Consider the following 17,413-nt stretch of genomic DNA (forward strand, 5'->3'; position numbering starts at 1 on the left):
ATGTTCTTATCTTTCCAGCCCCACTGATTGTTTAAAAGAAATTTAATTTTCGCGTGTGGGGGTGGTGCATGCGTGTGGCGTGTATGTGAACGTGGGCATATGCCATAGCGCTTGTGTGGAGGTAGGAGGACAACTTCCAGGAGTCCGCTTTCTCTTACTGTGGGGTCCAGGGACTGAAGCCAGGGTCTTGGGTTTTCTATCCAACAAGCCACCTCCCCAGTGCTATTCTGAGACAGCGTTTCCTTAGATTGCCCTGGCTACTGCTGCTTCAGCCTCGCAAGCAGTTGAGACTGCGGGCATGTGCCACTGCACACTCGGGAGCCTGGAGTACGTTCTTCCGTGTGTAAGTGGAGGTGCGTGTTTGGATTGGTATACGCGTGGAGGCCAGAGGTCAACCTCAGGCGATTCCCAGCAGCTGTTCACCTTGGTTTGGTTTGTTGTCCTTTGAGACCGAGTCTCTCATTGGCCTGGAGATCACCCAGCTAGGCTAGGTTGTCTGCCAAAACCCTCGGAGTTCAGGCTGTCTCTACGGCTCAGCACCGCTGGGGATTACAAATACCCCCCGAGACAGGGCTTCTCTGCGTAGCCTTGGCTGTCCTGGACTCGCTTTGTAGACCAGACTGGCCTCAATCACATGGATGCCCCTACCTCTGCCTGGGAGTGCTGGGGTCACAGGCAAGTGCCACCGCCCTCAGCTACACGCTTGGCCTTTTTACATGGGTTCTGCCTGTCCTCAGGTCTTCCTTCTTGTAGGGTAAGCATTTCACGGACCGAGCTGTTTTCTCAGCCCCAGACATGCATCCTTTGCTCTCACTCCTCTGAGGTGCTCAACGCTTGCTCCCTCTAGCTCTGACCCACCCACGCTGCTTCAGAGTTCTCTGTTTCATCCTTCCCACCTCCATCCAGAGAAATGTCTTAGGGCATGGAAACTGCTCATGTCTCCCCTCCTCTGTCTACACTCATCACCTCCATGTTCTCCAAGACCATGGCCTGAACTGCCACCCACTGGCTTTACCTTCCGTTCTAGCCCTTCTGTGCTTATCTCTCCTGAACTCCACATTCATACCCTGCCTGGCTGACCCTGCATCTCAAGGCTCACGCGTCCACAGTGATCTCCTTTCCCCTTAATCTTGCAGACTTTTTTTTTTTTTCAAAGACAAGTTCTTTTCTATACAGCGCTGGCTGTCCTGAAACTCACCATGTAGACCAGGCTAGCCTTGAGCTCATAGGGATCTGCCTACCTCTGCCTCCCAACTGCTGGGATCACAGGCGTGTGCTGCCATGCCCGGCTCAGATTTATTTTTATTTTTGTGTTTTAAGTATCTGAGTGTCTTGCTTGGTGTAGCCATGTGCACCACTACAGGGTCCAGAAGAGGTTGGAGGATCCCCTGGAACCAAACTTACAGAAAGTTATGAGCTGCCTGCCGTACGGGTACTGGGACTGAGACCAGGGCCCTCAACAAGAATAGCCAGTGCTCTTAACTGCCTAGCCAACCTCTCCAGCCTTTCTTTCCAGTTTTTGTTAGACTGAAATAGGCTCTATCGATCTAGTTACAGGTGTGTGAATCATACAGCATTCAGCCACACGCTCTGCTTTCAGAGTTGTTCTTTTACCTGCTCCTTCTTTCCAGTGATGTTTAAGACCATAACGTAGATGAGGGGCCCTTCACTGGTTATATAGCCCTAAAGAAAAAAACAAAACAAAACAAAACAAAAAAGCACAACTCAAAGGCTACAGACACTGCCCCAAGTATGTAGACAGCAATTTCTACAACTGCCTAGAGCTTCACATTCATCTCTTTCATTCTCAGATTATCCAATTTTTACAAAGAGAATGAGGGCCTGTCTGAATATGGCCCATATGCTCTGTACCAGGCTACATGGCGGCGAGGCCAGCTTTGGTGTAACTCTTTCGTCTTTGTGACCACAAGACCAGCAACAAGATCTGATGGGAAAGAGAGCCAGAGGGAACTGGATGTTTTAAACGGAAGCTCCAGCCAGCCAGCCAGCTGCTCAGACTGGAAATCTGGAAGCTTTGCTTTCCTGACGTGCATCTGTGCATCAGTCAGGCTAGAGTTTAGCTCCAAAACATACTCTAGATTCTGGAGTCAAGGATGGTGCTTCTGATTACCCTCTAGGCTCAGAACCAGGCTTTCATACACACATCCTCGCCTGGGATAAAGGCTAGAGCCTCCTCTATGATTACGGAGTTATTCTCCCAAAAAAACTATATCTCACAGAAACCAGCCTTGGTCAGTCCCTGGGGGAAAAAAAAAGTTCCACGCTCCTGATAGCATTAAAAATGAAGTCCAGAGTCCCTCATAAGCCCGCTGAAAGCCGGCTTTTGATGACTTTTTCCCTCAATCCCTAGACTCCTGCTCCACCCATCACACACATCTGTGTCTTTCTTGTGTTTGGTCTGCCTAGCCCCTGTCCCTCGATGTTCTTTATATTGGCAGACGCTATCACCTAAAAATGCCCCTTCTCACTGGACTCAAACGGACTGAATCCGGTTACATACTGATATCACCCGCATCTTTTAGGAATCCTATCCCTCAGCTGAACTCACGGCCCTCATTCTTATATATTTCCTGTCTGCTGATAGGTCCAGTCCGTCCCCAGTTAGACTGTTCCTCTGATTATAGAGTGGCCTCAGGGGAAAGGCTCTGAACACTCTGGCCAAAGAGCAGTTTTTCTTTTCCATTCCTTCAGGCAACCTATCGGCTGGCCATGCGAAGTCCACTAGAGGGCGGTCCAGCCCACTTCGGCTCAGACCAGGCCAGAGGGACGTCGGAGGGAATTCAGCCACGGCTCTTCCCTTACTCTGCCTTAAGGCTCTTCGCTGAGTTTTGGGCAGAATCTCAGTTCTAGCTTTTGCAGGGAAAACAGCCTTGACAAGACCCCAGCGCACCATCGTCAAACCAGACGATTGGGCCTAGTGCCCACAAATGGGCATCGCATCGGGCCCCGGTACCAGAAACCGCTATTTCACCAAGGGACGAACTGAGAAGCTGAGGCCACAGGGCGAACGCGCGGGGGCTGGAGGGGGTCGTGTCTCGGTGTCACGCAGGGTCACCTAAACTTTTTTTGAGACAGGACGGGGGGTCCCTGAGCTGCCCTCGGATCTCAAGCGTTGCTTCAGCCGGGCTCCTCCGGCAGTGCGGGGCTGGAGGGCGGGGCTGAAGGGGGCAGAACCTCTCATCCCGCCCCGCCTCCATTGGCTAGGGCGCCGGGGGGCGGGGCGGGGCGCGGCTGCCAGATGTTGGGGCGGCAGCGGCTGGAGCTACCGAGGGAGCAAGAAGCCCGGGAGTAAGGCAAGGGTGAGGACGCCGCTGGCGGGCCGACCCGGCCCACTCTGCGCCGCTCCCGCGGGAGGTCGAAAAGGAGCCGTCCGACCCGGAGAGGGCTACAGGCACCGGCAGCCAACATGCACAGCGCTCGGCTTGACAGCTTCCTGAGCCAGCTCCGCTGGGAACTGGTGAGGCTTTGGTGGGTGTGGTTGTGAGGACGTGTGTGGGGTGTGTGGCTGCCGCCTGGCAGGAGCAACAAACGGGTACGAGGTAGGCTCCGGGTGCCCATCCGAGTCAGGATGGGGGCAGGGCAGGCGCGGTGCAGATGGCCCAGATGGCCCGCTTCGGGTTTCTGACGGTTGAGAGCTGTTCTGGGCATCAGGTAACAGGCGCCCAGCTGGCCGTGCCGGCGGCGGGGGAGGATAGAAGGGAGACAAGTTTCTTTGGGGGACCGACAGGGAACACCAAGGGCCTAAAGACGGGCTGCGGTGCTGTGGACATCCCCTACCCCGGGCTGGCCTGTAGCTCCTTCCTCTACTCTGCCTGCCCGCCCTGGTGGCGCGTGCTGACTTGCCCGGCGCTGCGTGCTGCAGCCTGCCGGATTGCCACCAGCCCTGCGGATGGGAGCCACAGGAGTGCCAGTGCCCCCATGTGGGCCCTATGCTTGCAGTTCCGCCTTGCTGCACAGAGGCTTTTCAAGTCCTTCTGAACCCTTCGTTCTCAGGGCTGGCCTGGTCAGACACCGAGGGCCGATTTAAAAAAAAAAAAAAAAAAAAAAAAAAAAAGTGTTCTCCAACCTCTGCCCTCTCTTTCCCTTCAGTTGTGTGGTCGGGACACAGGCTCACCTCCAGTGCCTGGCCCACTGCAACCAAAACCCAAAACCGACCCAAGTGTACAGCCCAAGCGCCCGTTCAGGGCCTCGGATGCTTTGGAAGAGGACTCTGTGTGCTGTGTGGACGAGGAGGAGGAAGAGGAGGCCTTGGTGGCAGAAGACAGGGGTGCGCCCGCGGGATGTCCCAGGGAACATGCCCTAGACTGGGACTCCGGCTTCTCCGAGGTGTCAGGCAGCACTTGGCGAGAGGAAGAGCTGTCTGTACCCCAGCGCCAAGCACCCCCAGAGAGGCGACCCTGTAGCCAGCGTTTCTCAGTCAGTGACCTCCCCCTGCGCAGCAGAGCAGCTGTAACCAACATCCCAGCCGCCCACCGGCCACGGCCCAAGTCTACCCCAGACGCTTGCCTGGAACACTGGCAGGGACTGGAAGCGGAGGACTGGACCGCAGCCCTGCTAAACCGGGGCCGCAGTCGGCAGCCCCTGGTGCTGGGGGATAACTGTTTTGCCGACTTAGTTCACAACTGGATGGAGCTGCCTGAGGCAGCCAGCGAGGGGAGTGATGGAGGCGTACCCCGGCCACGTGCTCGACCCCCTCAGTTCCTGCTTGGCCTCTCTGAGCAGCTACGGCGTAGGCTGGCCAGGGCCCGGCGGGCAGCTATGGCAGGAAAGCGGCTGTCATGCCCACCTCGCCCAGAACCTGACCTGCCTGCGGACATCTCACGATTTGCGGCCCTCATGAACTGTCGAAGCCGTCAACCCATCATCTACAACGATATCAGCTACCTCTGACCCTGCCCTCCAGCTAGGGACAATAAAGGCCTTTTTTTTTTTTTCTAAACTGCTGGTTCCATACTCCTGAGGCCTCAGGAAGCGTCCCCAGCCCTGTGGAGCACAACCAAGACAGGCCAATCTAGAATCTTCCCTCTCTTTTCCGGGGTCCCTGTCTCGCCTGCATCACACCTGCGCCAGCCCCCATGTTCTACCATCCATCCTCTCTACTTGTGTGTCCCTTCAACAAGTTTTTATTGATGAAGTGTCTGCTGTGGGCTCAAGATGCAGGGGTTTTATGCAGAATTCATTATGGCCGAGTGGTGGCGTGGGGGCTGCCTCTTCACAGCTCATAATGCAGAGGTGGGAAGGCAGTTTCATCGTCCTCGCCCTCACAGCTCAGCTCCAGTACCAGGACCCGTTGCCCAGGCCCAGGCTTCCTGCCAGTCACCTGCTCCACCAGTTCCGTCACCCTGGTATGGGAGAGGGTTCAGGGGAGATTTGGTAGGTGAGCCAAGACAGACAGAGGGCAACCTAGAGTGGACTAGGGGGTGCCCGTGAGCCCTCAGGAGTCCGAACCAGGAGCAGGAGTGGCTCAAGGCAGGAAACATCTGAAACTATTTTAGGAGCAGCTGGTGAGGCAGGCAAGAGGCAGGAAGCTGTGGCTCCCTTGAGAGTAGGCTGTGACGTGGGGGCAGGGCAGGGTATGGGAAGCCAAGGGGGCTGGCCAAGCAGGCAGCTACTGAAGTCCACTTCCTTGGTTTTTTTGCCCCACCCCATCCCCAGGCCCATTTGTTGGCTCCATTTGGTGGAAGAATGCTTCAAGAAGGTGTGAGGGGCCTAGAATGGGGTTGAGAGAAAGAGGCTGTCACCTATCCTCAACATCCAGGGACATGGTAGGGCCTGGCTATGGTCAGGTACTGGCTCACCTGAGACTCAGGCGCTCAGTCTGCTTTTCCAATGACCATCCTGACGAATAGAGCAGAGCCGAGCCATGTAGCAGCATTTTCACCTTCAGTCCATGCTCTTCCTACAGACATATAGACATGAGATACCCGTTGGGCTGGGCTGCACCCGGGGCAGCGTGGAAACAGGGCACACCTGGATATGGGCCAGCAGCAAGTCCAGTGTCCTCTCAGGCTGCACAGCAGGTACCTTGAAGCGGTGCCAACAGGTCCAGTTCAGGTGATGGAACTATGGGTGGAGGTGAGGGGGGACTTAGAGATTTCTCACACAAACCTGAAGCCCCTGGCCCAGTTACTAGCAGCTTTTCCTAGAGGAGGAGCCGCTCTAGAGGCAGGAAGCTGGAGATGGGGGGTGTGTGGAAGGTGGGATCTGAGCCCAGAGTCTCAGCCCCCTCCCCGCCCAGGCTGGGGCCAGCACAGGAAATGGAGCTATGGGGCCCTGTACAGGGAAACAGACATCCATCACACAGGCCAGTTGGAGGCGGGGGTGGGGGGTGGGGGGCTCCTTCCTGAGGAAGCTGGAGCTGGGTTGCTGGAGTCTCCGATAAAGCTGCTTGTTCCTCAGAGGGAGGCTGGGAGCTTAGGGATGCAGATCATGCTACTTCCCAGTTCTTAGATGCAGGGCCTTGGACGGCTTATGGGCATGCATAAACCGAGGACATGGTAACAGTGGAACCCTACTGACCCAGAGGGTCCCTATCAACAGATACAGTCTACAGCAGCTTCTGTTCTTGTCCCATCTTCTTCCCAGTTGAAGAAGTTGGGTACCTAGAGCTGAGGACAGATGCAGCAGACATCCAGAGTCCAGGACAAAGAGGTTCTGCCAACCCGCAAGAAGCACACTGGGGTCGAGACTAGGCTGGAGGCAAGATGTAGACCCTTACCCACCCCCACCCCGTGGACAAAGGAAGCCTCTGTACTGGCTAACAGAGGGGCACCTCACAGAAGCACTCTCTGTGCCTGTCCAGAGGGAGCCTAGGCTAGCTGGTGACCTCTGTCCTCTCCTCTGTGAGGGCATTCCTTATATGCCTTTTCCTGTGCCTCAGGGAAATGCCAACTGGGGCAGAGCCCAAGCACACAGTTGGAGGCATTGCCATCCTGCCTTCTTAGGAGTGCCAACACACATAACACCAACAACCCCCACATTTGTGCCTACATGTGCATATTCACATTGAGGAAGATCCTTGCTCTCCCATCTGGCACACAGATGTGCAAGCTCCATACCTCCATGTTCACACACCAGGGATGCCCAGACCTTGGTGCACTCATATCTGTAGCACAAATATACTCTCCTATAGGTCTGAGACCCACAGTCCTGGTAGCAAGCCTGGTGCCCTTTAACTTGGCTTGAGTTGTACAGAGCAGGGCGCTACAGTGGGAAGCTTGATTCTTCCTGGGGCTGAGTCTCTGGTTGCTCCTCCCTAATCCCTCCCACCAGGATATTATTGAGAAGGAGGGGGACGTGGGGAATGTCTGGCTCCACTAATGAGTTAAAGCTGCAGCTCCCCCAGACCCTGGACTGCAGGGGGGGGGTTGCGGGGTATGGCTGATGGCTGTTTCCTGTGTCTGACAGGTCCCAGCCTGGCTTCATAGCAGGAAGGGGGCCAGATAGAGTCCAGAGGACTCCCCCATAGTCTGGGGCCTAGGGAGAGCTCACAGCTAGAGAGAGGACAGTTTGCTTGGGAAGATAAAGGGGAAACTCGGGCCTAATAGGAACAGGGGTATCGGAGGCTCACCCACTGGATGGCTGGGGCAGAAGGCACTGAACGCACGAAGTGGTTTTCAGCCAGGTGCAGATAAGTGTGACGGAAGGTCCCACGGGACCATTGCCCACTAACCACCTTATACAGCTCCAGGCCCAGTAAGCCCGCCACAACTGCTGTGCTGGTGACGATGGCTGGGATAATCCGGCCCACAATTTGCCTGATCTGTCAAGACAGAGCATCTATCTGGTCTGGGCTCAGGGTTTAGGGCCAACATTTGACTTCTCACTTCTAGGCCTGAGCCCCAAAGGGGTGGAGTTACCCGAGCATGGTTGACTGGTAGGATCCTGTAGTTCTGACATCGAAGGTCAGTCGCTGCTACCACAAAGTCCACGTGGAAATTGCTGTCATCATCCTGCCAGGCCCAGATCACAGTAGCGTTAACACTGCTGAGGTATCCCTCACCGTGGCCACCGTATGTCACGGACAGGTCTGTGTACAGTTTTATGGTCCACCATCTCCCTCCTTTGTCACACAGGCGGGACAACTGAGAGTCAACTACTTCCATGGCCTTGACGGAAGGAACCCCGGGTTCTCAAGCCACCCGACCTCCTTACCTCCCCCCACACCCAGTTTTCATTCCCGCCGGGGATCCCACCTTCCCGAACAGCACAGGCTTCAGCGGAGGACCCTTGCTCCAGTCTTCCAGGATTCCCTGCAGTTCCTTCAGCTGCTCCTGGCCTGTCAAGGAGCAGGGTAGGCAGTCCTTAGCTCATTTCCTGTACTCCAGAGCCTCCTGGCCATTCTTGGTCTCTGCCAAACCTGCCATTCTTGGCCACTTGATCTAATCAAGGACTCTCTCGATTGATTCTACAATCTACTTCCTTGCAGCCTCACTCTTTACTGCAATTACCCATGTGGCTATGTCCTCACCTGGGACCATAGCTAGGCACCCTTCAGAACTTTTTTCTTAATTTTGAAAGTCTCTCAAGAGAACGACGATACGTTTTAGGCAGCAGAAGGACCTCCTAAAGGGCCAGGGCATGGAATTAAACTACGCAGCAGAATAAGAAGCCCAGAGGGGGCTGGAGAGATGCTCCACAGTGAAGAGCCCTTGTTGGTCCAGTAAAGGACGTTAGTTCATTTCCCAGTGCTTGCATGCCAGTTCACAACTGTCTGTAATTCCAGTTCTAGGGGTCAATGCCCTCTTCTGGCTTCTTTGGGCACCAGGAACACACATGGTATATACATATATATGTAAGTAAAATATTCATACATATAAAAATTAATAAAAATTAATTGAACAAAACCCCAGAGGACCAGAGAGAAGAAGCAAATTGGCTCTAAGGGCTTTTAGGCTCCATTTTCCTTCTGAGCACAGGCTGAAGGGGGTTGGGGAACGAGCCTCAAGACTGGTACCTTACCAAACTCAGCAGGAGTGAAAGCACCAGCAGAGAAGAGGTTCTGGCCCATAGAACCAGGCTCTGGAAGCTGCTTCAGCAGTTCCCTGAGTGCATTCTGATTTCGTGAGCCCGGCAGCCCATGCATCCATGCATACAGGTTAGCAGCTGCCAGCACGTAGAGGAAATGCATGTCCTGCAGCCAAGCAGAGAGCAGAACAGATTCATGGGTACTTGGGATGGGATTCATTGCCCTTTTATGGACCTGTATGAACGCCTGCCTGTCTCAAGGACAGACACTCACAGTTGCACAAGCATGGCTGTCTCTTAGCATCCGTACATCTTAGCGGAATGCAGAGACGGCTACCTCTGCTCCAAGGGGGCTCAGATCTGAGGACTCCACTCACTTGGTTGGGGTCAAATCGCAAGGGACGTGGACACTTTCTGGATCCTGACCAGAACAGAGTTCCATCACCAAGCACCTAAGGAAACAGAGGCTGCTGGGCTCTGTCTGGTCTCCTGGAGCTGTCAGCTGCCCAGCCACCGACTGCGTACTTTATCGGATGGGAAGCGCCTCAGCTGCTCTAGGATGCTATCATGGAAGCACAGCTGCCAGTGGCCAAGAGCCCACTCTACGCAGTCCTTCCAGGTCCGTGGGCGCGTTCTTAGGACGCCCAGCACTTGCTGCAGCAAGGTCCTATCTGTGTCGGACAGGGAAGAGCGTGTCCTGCAGAGAGCAGAGGGAATTTGAGGTTGAACTCTGCCTGGAGTCCTGGACTCCTGCCTACCTCTGTTGCTGGCCTTACTGTTGGTAGCAGTTGACGGTCTCTGCGGATAGTCTGAAGAGTCCCTCAAATTCATTCCGGGCCCACTGTGGGGGAGGGGAGGGTGATAAAGCGCTGGAGGAGGGACAGATCTGCAGTTGAGGCTTGAGACGGGGAGGGTGGGCTAGCCTTACCTGCAGGCCGTGCTCCACCGTGCTGGGGACGTGCCTCAGGGTACACACGGGGGCTGACGCATCCTCAGAAGCTGAAGCGGGGCCGCGGTAGGCGTCGGTGACGTGGGGCACGAACACTGAAGCACTCCCTCGGGTCCCCTGTGTGCCCGCCTCCAGCAGCGGTTTCAGATAGTGTCTGCATCGAGCAGCAACGTAGTGCCCTGGCAAAAGGGCATAGGGTACGGAGCGGTGCCACGGAGGCTTGGGCGAGGGGCTTGGCTCGAGGTGAGGCACTCACGGGCCTGGAAGCTGTCCAGAGCAGCAACCACACCATGCAGCCTGGAGAAGAAGCCGTCGCCGTAGGTGTCCTCCGTGGTGGGATCCAGCGGGGAGTTACACCAGGTCACTTGCAGATCTGGGTTTAAACGCCGGGCTGCTGCTGCGGCCACCTCCGCCTTGGGCCTCTGGGAAGAGAAGGGCACATTAGGTGAGGGCAGCCTGTGATACATGGTTGGAAGAGGGGCCGACACTCACCCCAATGTCCTGGGGCCTGAAGAGGAACTGCCGGCTGAGGTTGGAGCGTTCTATGTGGTCCATGTCGGCCACAGTCAAGCTGCCACCATTAGCCCTGACTCCCAGGCCCACCAGGGCAAAGACTTTGAGCATCTCGCAGCCGATGGCACCAGCCCCCACCTGCTGGCAGGAACAGTGTGATCCAGAGCCCTTGGCCTGGATTTCCCAAAGACACCCTCACCATCATCCCTCAGCTCACCAAGAGGTAGTTTTGGTAGCTCAGTTTCTCCTGAAAACCAGTCCCAAACACAGCAATTTGCCCATCGTATCGGCAGTTTCTCTAGGGAATACAAATGATGGCCAGTGACGGCTGATGGCCTGTGCTGTGGGTCATTGCATTGTTTAATCAGCGGCATTTCTTGGGTTTCTCCTCTAACCCTGATTTTAACCAAGGCTTTCACCCCCAGTTCTCACCGGATGACAGTCCTCAGGATTGGGAAGGAGCTTCTCATCTTCTGGAAGACATTCAAGGGCATCAAAGTACAGCCACTGGTCCAGGGGCATGAACTTCCTGGAGATTGCCTAGGGGTGGGCACTTCACTCTGAGGGCTCCCGCCAACTCCCAGTGTCTAGTCCCATTTGGATCCCATCTGAAGACTGCATCAGGGTTGGTAAAATGCTCCAGGCTGCTGCTGGGTATGGGTGCCCCCTGGCACATACACCAACCTGCCCAGTTTCCCAATCCCTTTCTTTCCCCCCTTGTGTCTACCTTCAGGACTTCCTGGGCAGCCACTCCTCCCACAATGGCTGCCATGGGGCTTAAGCTACCAGCGCTACTCAGGGCAATTGTCCGTAGAAGAGTCTTATCCAGTGACTCTTCTTTCGGCCCTTCCAGTGGCTCCAGGTCCCGGGCCAGGCCCACCACGGTCTCTGCATCAACCTGTGGAAGGGCAGTCAGGCATAGCACATGTGGGCCTAGTGGCGCCAGCCTGAATCCTGACCTCCCACTCTAAGCCTTCAGGTACCCATCTACCCTGTTTCACGGGAGCAGCAGAGTCCTAAGTGGGAGAGCCTGGCATTGTTGCTAGGCTGGGAGGCGCTTCCAAAGGATGTCCAGCACCAGCCAGACGCACTGAAGGCATCAATGAGCACAGCTTCCAACCTGCCTGTGACGGCTTAAGCTCAGAGCAAGCAGGCATCTCCGGGCTGTAGGCCTTGCATGTCTACGGACACAACCTCCACTGTGAAGTAGTATCTATCTCCTGTTTTTGAGTACAGAATCGGCATCTAGGGTTCAAACTTGGATCTGTAAATGGTCATTGAAGTGAGGCCTGAAAGGTGAGATCCAGCGAGACAGAGGCTGTGTATAGTGCCATGTGGGGCTACTCACAGGATCCCAGGGTTTAGGTAGCCGGCCATGAAGCTGCTGGAACTTGTGCAGTGCACGGAAGGCCTGATGCAGGCAGTGGGCACGTTGTACTTCCTGAGTATTCTGGGCCACCACACGGGGCCGAAGCAGAGCTGTGTGCAGGGGCTCCTGCAGTGGGGACCAGTTCTGGAATATGCACCCTTCATGGGCTAGGCGCTCCCACCTCAGATGCACTTCTACTCACATGCCTCACAGACTTGGGTCTTTTGACCTCAGTGACAACCCCACCTCTCAGGTAACGGGAGAAAGTTGTTGTGTCTCCAATCACCAAGGACCCATCTTCTAGGAGAGAGCCATCCTAGTAAGTTATGATCCCTCAATAGAAGTAATTTCCTGGGGCCAGGGGTTGGAGTAGGGTTGGCTTTGGCTTACTCTGCACCCTGACAGGCTGTGGAGAATGACAGTTGAGTTCAACCATGCCTTCAACGCCTGAGAAAACCACCAAGTCCCCATCATAGAAAGGCTGACTTTTGGCGTCTCCTCTCAGAGTGACAATGCCGGGGGATCCCTGGGTAAGAGATGATTTGACCTCAGAGTGCCCATGCCTGCATTCCACAGGCCCTGACACCTGCCCCTGAATGTCAGGTAAATCTCTACACCCCAGCACCCACCTGGGAGATGTCCTGGATGGCAGCTGTCACCGGTTCTGCCTCTGTGGGATCCTCAACAGTGAAGCCCTCACCAAAGTCACAGAACAAGCGCCTGGTATGGTTGGTGGAAGTTACTGAGGGACCTCATTATTTGTGAGTAATGATAGGGGGCCCTGGGACAGGCCCAGAGGGATAGGAGTTCTAGGGAAGATGTGGAGATTACGATTTGGATGCATAGGGTGTACTAGAGCAAGTCTGGACGCTGAGGTGGAGGAGGATAGGGGCAAGCTTAGAGCTGGGCAAAGCGCTGGGACCAAATGTTGGCAGTGATGTGGTGGGGTGTACAGATAGTCTCCTCACCCCAAAAGGCCCCGGGTTTCAGCCATCAGGAAGTAGACACCACACTTGTGGCACAAGGTTCCCACCTTCAGCTGCTCCTCTAGCTTGGAGTCAGTGAGCACCACTACCTAGATGGACATGGTGATCAACAGGGCCAGAGTCACTCACCACCTTCTCTGCTAAGGGCAGGAGGGAGGTACTAGGCTGGCATGCAAGTTGGTGCTGGGGCAAGCACCTGAAAACCCCGCAGTAGGTCCTCGGTGATGTCACCCGTGTGGATGGAGATCTGGACAGCTTCATTGAGCTGAGCCAATAGTGCTTGAGAAGCCTCAGCCCTGCTCCTTCCCAAGCTCTCTTCTGAGAGGAAAAACTAAGGACAGAACGGCAGAGCTTGATCAAAGAGATTCCCCTTTGACCCTGCTCTGGGAGGGAGCATAGAGACCCCAAGAACTCTTACCTGAGCAGCCAGGTCAGCCCAGCAGGTGGGATGGGGGTCATGCAGGGTGAGGCTGCCCACACCCATAAGGACCAGATTCTTGGCCACCTCAGCTCCCAGGCCCTGCAGGCCACATAGCAAGACTTTGGCTGCCTTGATCCTCTGCATAGCAGGCAGGCCCAGGACATACCTGTGGTTAAGAAGTAAGGAAGGCAGGCAGCTAGACCCAAGGTCTGGAAGCCACCCGCCTTTGTATCCCACCTCAGGACTCACAGCTGCCTTGAGTATAGCTCCTCATCCATCCTTGGTGCTGGGGCCGGACAGGAGGCTGCAATGCCCACAGCTACTGTGGGAGGTGTGGGGAGGCACGATGGCTTGTAGCTGATGCAGACAGGCACCAAAGCTCTGGTTGCCGCTGGCTACAGTTCTCTTTCTGGCTCCTCTGTCATTTCAGGAAACCAAAAGTGAAACTAGATTCCGAGTTGGTTCCTGGTCCTCCTGACAAATGAGGACAGATGCCAGCCCTCTACAGGCCGGTTGGGGTTTATTGCCTGGATAAGTCCCAGTATTAAAAGAGGACAGTGAATCTCTGAGTCAGACTGGAGCCTGAGAGGCACAAGGCAGCTACAAAATGAAGACATCTATATTTTTACATTTTTAAAACCTTTGGTTTAGAAACAATGGTAGATGCACAATAAATTGTGAAAGGAACACAGGGAGTTGCTGTGTTCTGTTCATGAGTATTTGTGTGTGTGTTTCCATCAGCATACACTAATTACATTTGTGCCTCATTATGTCATTTTCATACATGTGTGTATTTTGATGTGTGACATTTTTACATGTGTGCATACTCATCCCATCAGCCCCTCTCATCTGCCTCCCTCTCTTGCTGTTACTTTTCCTCTTCCCAACTAGTTCTCCTCTGACTTTCATGGCTCTTGTTTGTTTTTGTGACTCTGGTGAGTTTCACAGAATTGCTTACAGGAAGGTGGATGAGAGGTCACTTGCAGAAGCCATGGGAACCTTACCAGTGACTACAGAACTAAAGAAAACTTCCTGGGCTCCTGGAGGGGTGGGGCCTCGTGAGTCCCTGCCCCCTCCGTGATAGAATGCTCACAGGCCCAAATCTTGTATAGACCTTGTGAAGGTCAGAACTACTATGAGTTCAAGAGACCAACAGCCATGTCATGGCCGGAAGATAGTGTTCCACAAAGACTGGTTGTAACGTTATCACATCCTGCTTCCCATGCTGTTCCCTGAGCCTTGGAAAGGGCTGACATACATGTTTCTTTTAGGACTGAGCATTCTCCACGCTTTGACCCGTTATGAGTGTCTGCAGTCACCACCACCCACAAAGAGCTTTGTCTGACAAAGCTGACCACAGCCCTGTTCTATGGTCATTAATAGAATGATTGGAAGGCAATGATATGGGTACATCATGTTTATTTTTGCAAAACAATCACTGCTTTTGGGCCAGGTTTGTAATACCAGACATGAATTTCCTCCTGTGGAATGAGCCTCAATTCCAATAAGGAAGTGGCTACTACCACAACAGACTTGCCACCATTGAACCAGCACCTCTGGGTCAGTCTTGCTATTGTTTATTTTATTGTGTTTTGGGGAGTTGACTTTTTTTCAAGACAGGGTTATTCTGTGAAACCCTGTAGACCAGCCTGGCCCCAGTGTTTTTTTTTTTTTTAATGATTACAGTAAGCATGTGGAGGTCAGATGATAATTTGTGATGTTAGTTTTTTCCTTTTACCACTTGGGTACTTGGGACTGAACTCATCAAGTTTAGCAATGAGTAATTCTCTGAGCCACCTCACTGGCCCTATAATTGTTTAATTTTTTTAAAAATTGTATGTGTATGATTGCTTTGCCTGCATGTATGTGTGCCATATGTACCTGATACCTGTAGAAGGCAGAAAAGGGTGTAGAATCCCCTGCCATATGGGTTCTGGAAGTGCAGCCTAGGTCCTCTGGAAGAGCAGACAGTGCTCTTAACCACTGAGCCATCTCTCCAGCCCCTATTTTTGTTTTTTGGGGTCCCATATAATCTAATTTGGCTTGTTACAGTCAAGGATGACCTTGAATTTCTGATCCTTCTGCCTTTACTTCCCAAGGGCTGGTCTTACAGGCATGATCCACCACACTCAGATTACGTAATGCTGGGCAAGGTAAGCATTTATAGACTGAGCTATATACCCAGCCATATTTTTTTGTTTTGTTTTTCGAGACAGGGTTTCTCTGTGCACCCTTGGCTGTCCTGGACTCACTTTGTAGACCAGGCTAGCCTCAAAGATCTGCCTTCCTCTGCCTCCCAGAGCGCTGGAATTATAGGGGTGTACCAGCTCGCAGCCTTACTTCTAAAATTTTGTTGTTCTTTTAGGGACAGAGTCTCATGTAATCCAGGCTGACCTGGAACTCATGTAATTGACAGTAACTTTCTCGAAAGTAACGTGAATACACACATAATTCAAAACCAAACACAAATACTAAGCTTTCTGATCTACAGACACGTTATCTTTCCATGTACTTTTGTAGGTCATAGTTGGCTTTGTTCCCCAGGGGGGATGGGACAACCATATTTCTATTTCTAGATCTCCCCACTGCTTTGTCTTTAATCACCCCAGACAGAAGCTGTCAGCTGTAAGCAGTAACTCTCCAGGTCCCACTCCTAGCCACTATTCTATTTGTCTCTACAGGTTTACTTATTCTAGACAAGGTGTAAGCGGAACTGGAGTAGCTGTCTACCTCACTTCTCTCATTTACGTACCTTGAGTTCTTACCCTATAGCCTGACTTCCTAGATTCCCACCACTGGTGGGTGGTGCTGTTGCCCCCGCTGCACAGATAGCACTGAGAGGGTGATTCGCCTAAGACCACTCAGCAACCAGCCTCTATGTTTTCAACCAGACGGTGCAATTCCCCTCACTAAGCTCTGGCTCGCGCCATCCCTAAGTGGTTCAGTATCCATAACTAAGTAACTTTCCTGTTGCTGTGACAAAAATTCCCTGACAACGAAACTCAGGGGAGAACATTTTTTTGTTTTAAAGTTTCAGGGTACAGTCAGTCATTGCAGGAAGTCAAGGCAGAAGGTGGAGCAGCTGGTCGACTCAGTTAAGAGCAGAGAGTGCTTGTATCCTTGCGCACAGTACTTTCTGTAGGGAACAGTGCCGACTTAGAGTAGGCTGATCTTGAACACAATCAAGGTAAGCCCCCACAGCTGCCCACAGGCCAGCCTAACCTAGACCTCACTGAGAGGCCCTTCCTGAGCGATTCTAGATTGCGTCAAAATCAGAGCTAAGCATCCCATAACCAAGGCTATCTCCAAACCCAGCTTTGGAGATTTCTAGATTTCCTAGCAAGTGGTTGGATGTTCTCAGCATGAAGCAGATGACGTGATAGGGAAACAGGTGAACTGTCCAATAACGACAGAAAGCAGCTTAGGAAGTCTTGTCCAGGTGAGTGGCCAATAAGGGAAATTCTCTAAGAGAAAGTGCCTTGAAGCCAAACTAACAGCTTGGATCCTGGTTATCTGTTGTGCTTGCTAGAACTCACTGGGTTCAATCACTAACCTTGCTCATAGCTTATAGACTTCAGGGGTACCATTCTTGCTAGTCTTCCTGTGCCTTGTGAGAGAGCCATGCCTTGTTGGGGTCATCTTTTGTACACTGTTGAAGGATGTCTCTGTATATACAATTGTTGATTGCTAAACCAGCAGAGGGCCAAGTACTGTCTAGACTTTGGTATTGTTATTTTTATAGCTCATCACCTGCCTCTTATTTTGTAAATTCTCTTCCTCCCTCAACTTTTGATTGGCCCAATAAAGAGCCTACAGGCAATATGTAGGCAGAAAAAGGGAAGGCAGGACTTCTGGGCTGAGTCTCTGTGAGAAGAGTCAGATGCAGGACATTTGCCATGTGACACAGGAAGAAACAGGAGCTAGGACTGAGTGAGAGAGAGGTAACAGCCATGTAGTGGGACACAGGCCATAATTTTCTGGTTAGAATAGCTGAGAACATGCCCAAGTATAGTGCCTTGGCTTTTATAAATAAGTCTCCGTGTCTTCTTCATCTGCAGGGAGGTCCAAAATGTCCCGCTATAACTCCTGGAGATAGAGCTACTAGGTCTAAGCCTTGGTAATGCTCCTGCTTTAGAAAGTCATACCAATTTTCTAAAGTCCTGGTACAAATTTATACATCCAGAGCC

The 17,413-nt window shown here is 53.1% G+C and overlaps 2 protein-coding genes and 1 non-coding gene across 8 annotated transcripts; 1 reads left to right on the forward strand and 2 right to left on the reverse strand.

Moving 5' to 3' along the window:
* Positions 1–1,840: 1,840 nt before the first annotated feature.
* Positions 1,841–1,970, reverse strand: LOC132654949 (small nucleolar RNA SNORA61). Its single transcript, XR_009592550.1, has one exon. It is a non-coding gene; the product is annotated as a small nucleolar RNA SNORA61 (small nucleolar RNA).
* Positions 1,971–3,266: 1,296 nt separating this feature from the next.
* Inka1 (inka box actin regulator 1) lies at positions 3,267–5,138 on the forward strand. Its single transcript, XM_021662003.2, has 2 exons — positions 3,267–3,478; positions 4,111–5,138. Exons 1-2 carry the CDS (start codon positions 3,428–3,430, stop codon positions 4,909–4,911), a joined length of 852 nt encoding a protein of 283 aa, XP_021517678.1. The 5' UTR covers positions 3,267–3,427; the 3' UTR covers positions 4,912–5,138.
* Uba7 (ubiquitin like modifier activating enzyme 7) lies at positions 5,122–13,670 on the reverse strand. 6 transcript variants are annotated; one of them, XM_060385293.1, is made up of 24 exons: positions 13,476–13,670; positions 13,224–13,392; positions 13,002–13,136; positions 12,788–12,894; positions 12,449–12,539; positions 12,210–12,345; positions 12,022–12,116; positions 11,799–11,945; positions 11,178–11,348; positions 10,883–10,990; positions 10,668–10,748; positions 10,430–10,591; positions 10,194–10,359; positions 9,917–10,116; positions 9,765–9,829; positions 9,514–9,685; positions 9,366–9,440; positions 8,983–9,154; positions 8,217–8,299; positions 7,881–7,973; positions 7,592–7,783; positions 5,992–6,084; positions 5,820–5,920; positions 5,122–5,363 (listed from the first exon to the last, which is right to left on the reverse strand). In XM_060385293.1, the coding sequence occupies exons 1-24, from the start codon at positions 13,502–13,504 to the stop codon at positions 5,234–5,236; spliced, it is 2,973 nt and encodes a 990-aa protein (XP_060241276.1). In that variant the 5' UTR covers positions 13,505–13,670; the 3' UTR covers positions 5,122–5,233. The 6 variants fall into 6 exon arrangements, with proteins under 6 accessions (XP_060241276.1, XP_021518198.1, XP_060241275.1 ...); XM_021662523.2 differs by having other exon boundaries at positions 10,430–10,588; positions 12,022–12,119; XM_060385292.1 differs by having other exon boundaries at positions 12,022–12,119.
* Between the last annotated feature and the right edge of the window lie 3,743 nt (positions 13,671–17,413).

Source organism: Meriones unguiculatus, chromosome 6, assembly GCF_030254825.1.
Source record: "Meriones unguiculatus strain TT.TT164.6M chromosome 6, Bangor_MerUng_6.1, whole genome shotgun sequence".
In the NCBI taxonomy this organism is placed as follows: domain Eukaryota; kingdom Metazoa; phylum Chordata; class Mammalia; order Rodentia; family Muridae; genus Meriones; species Meriones unguiculatus.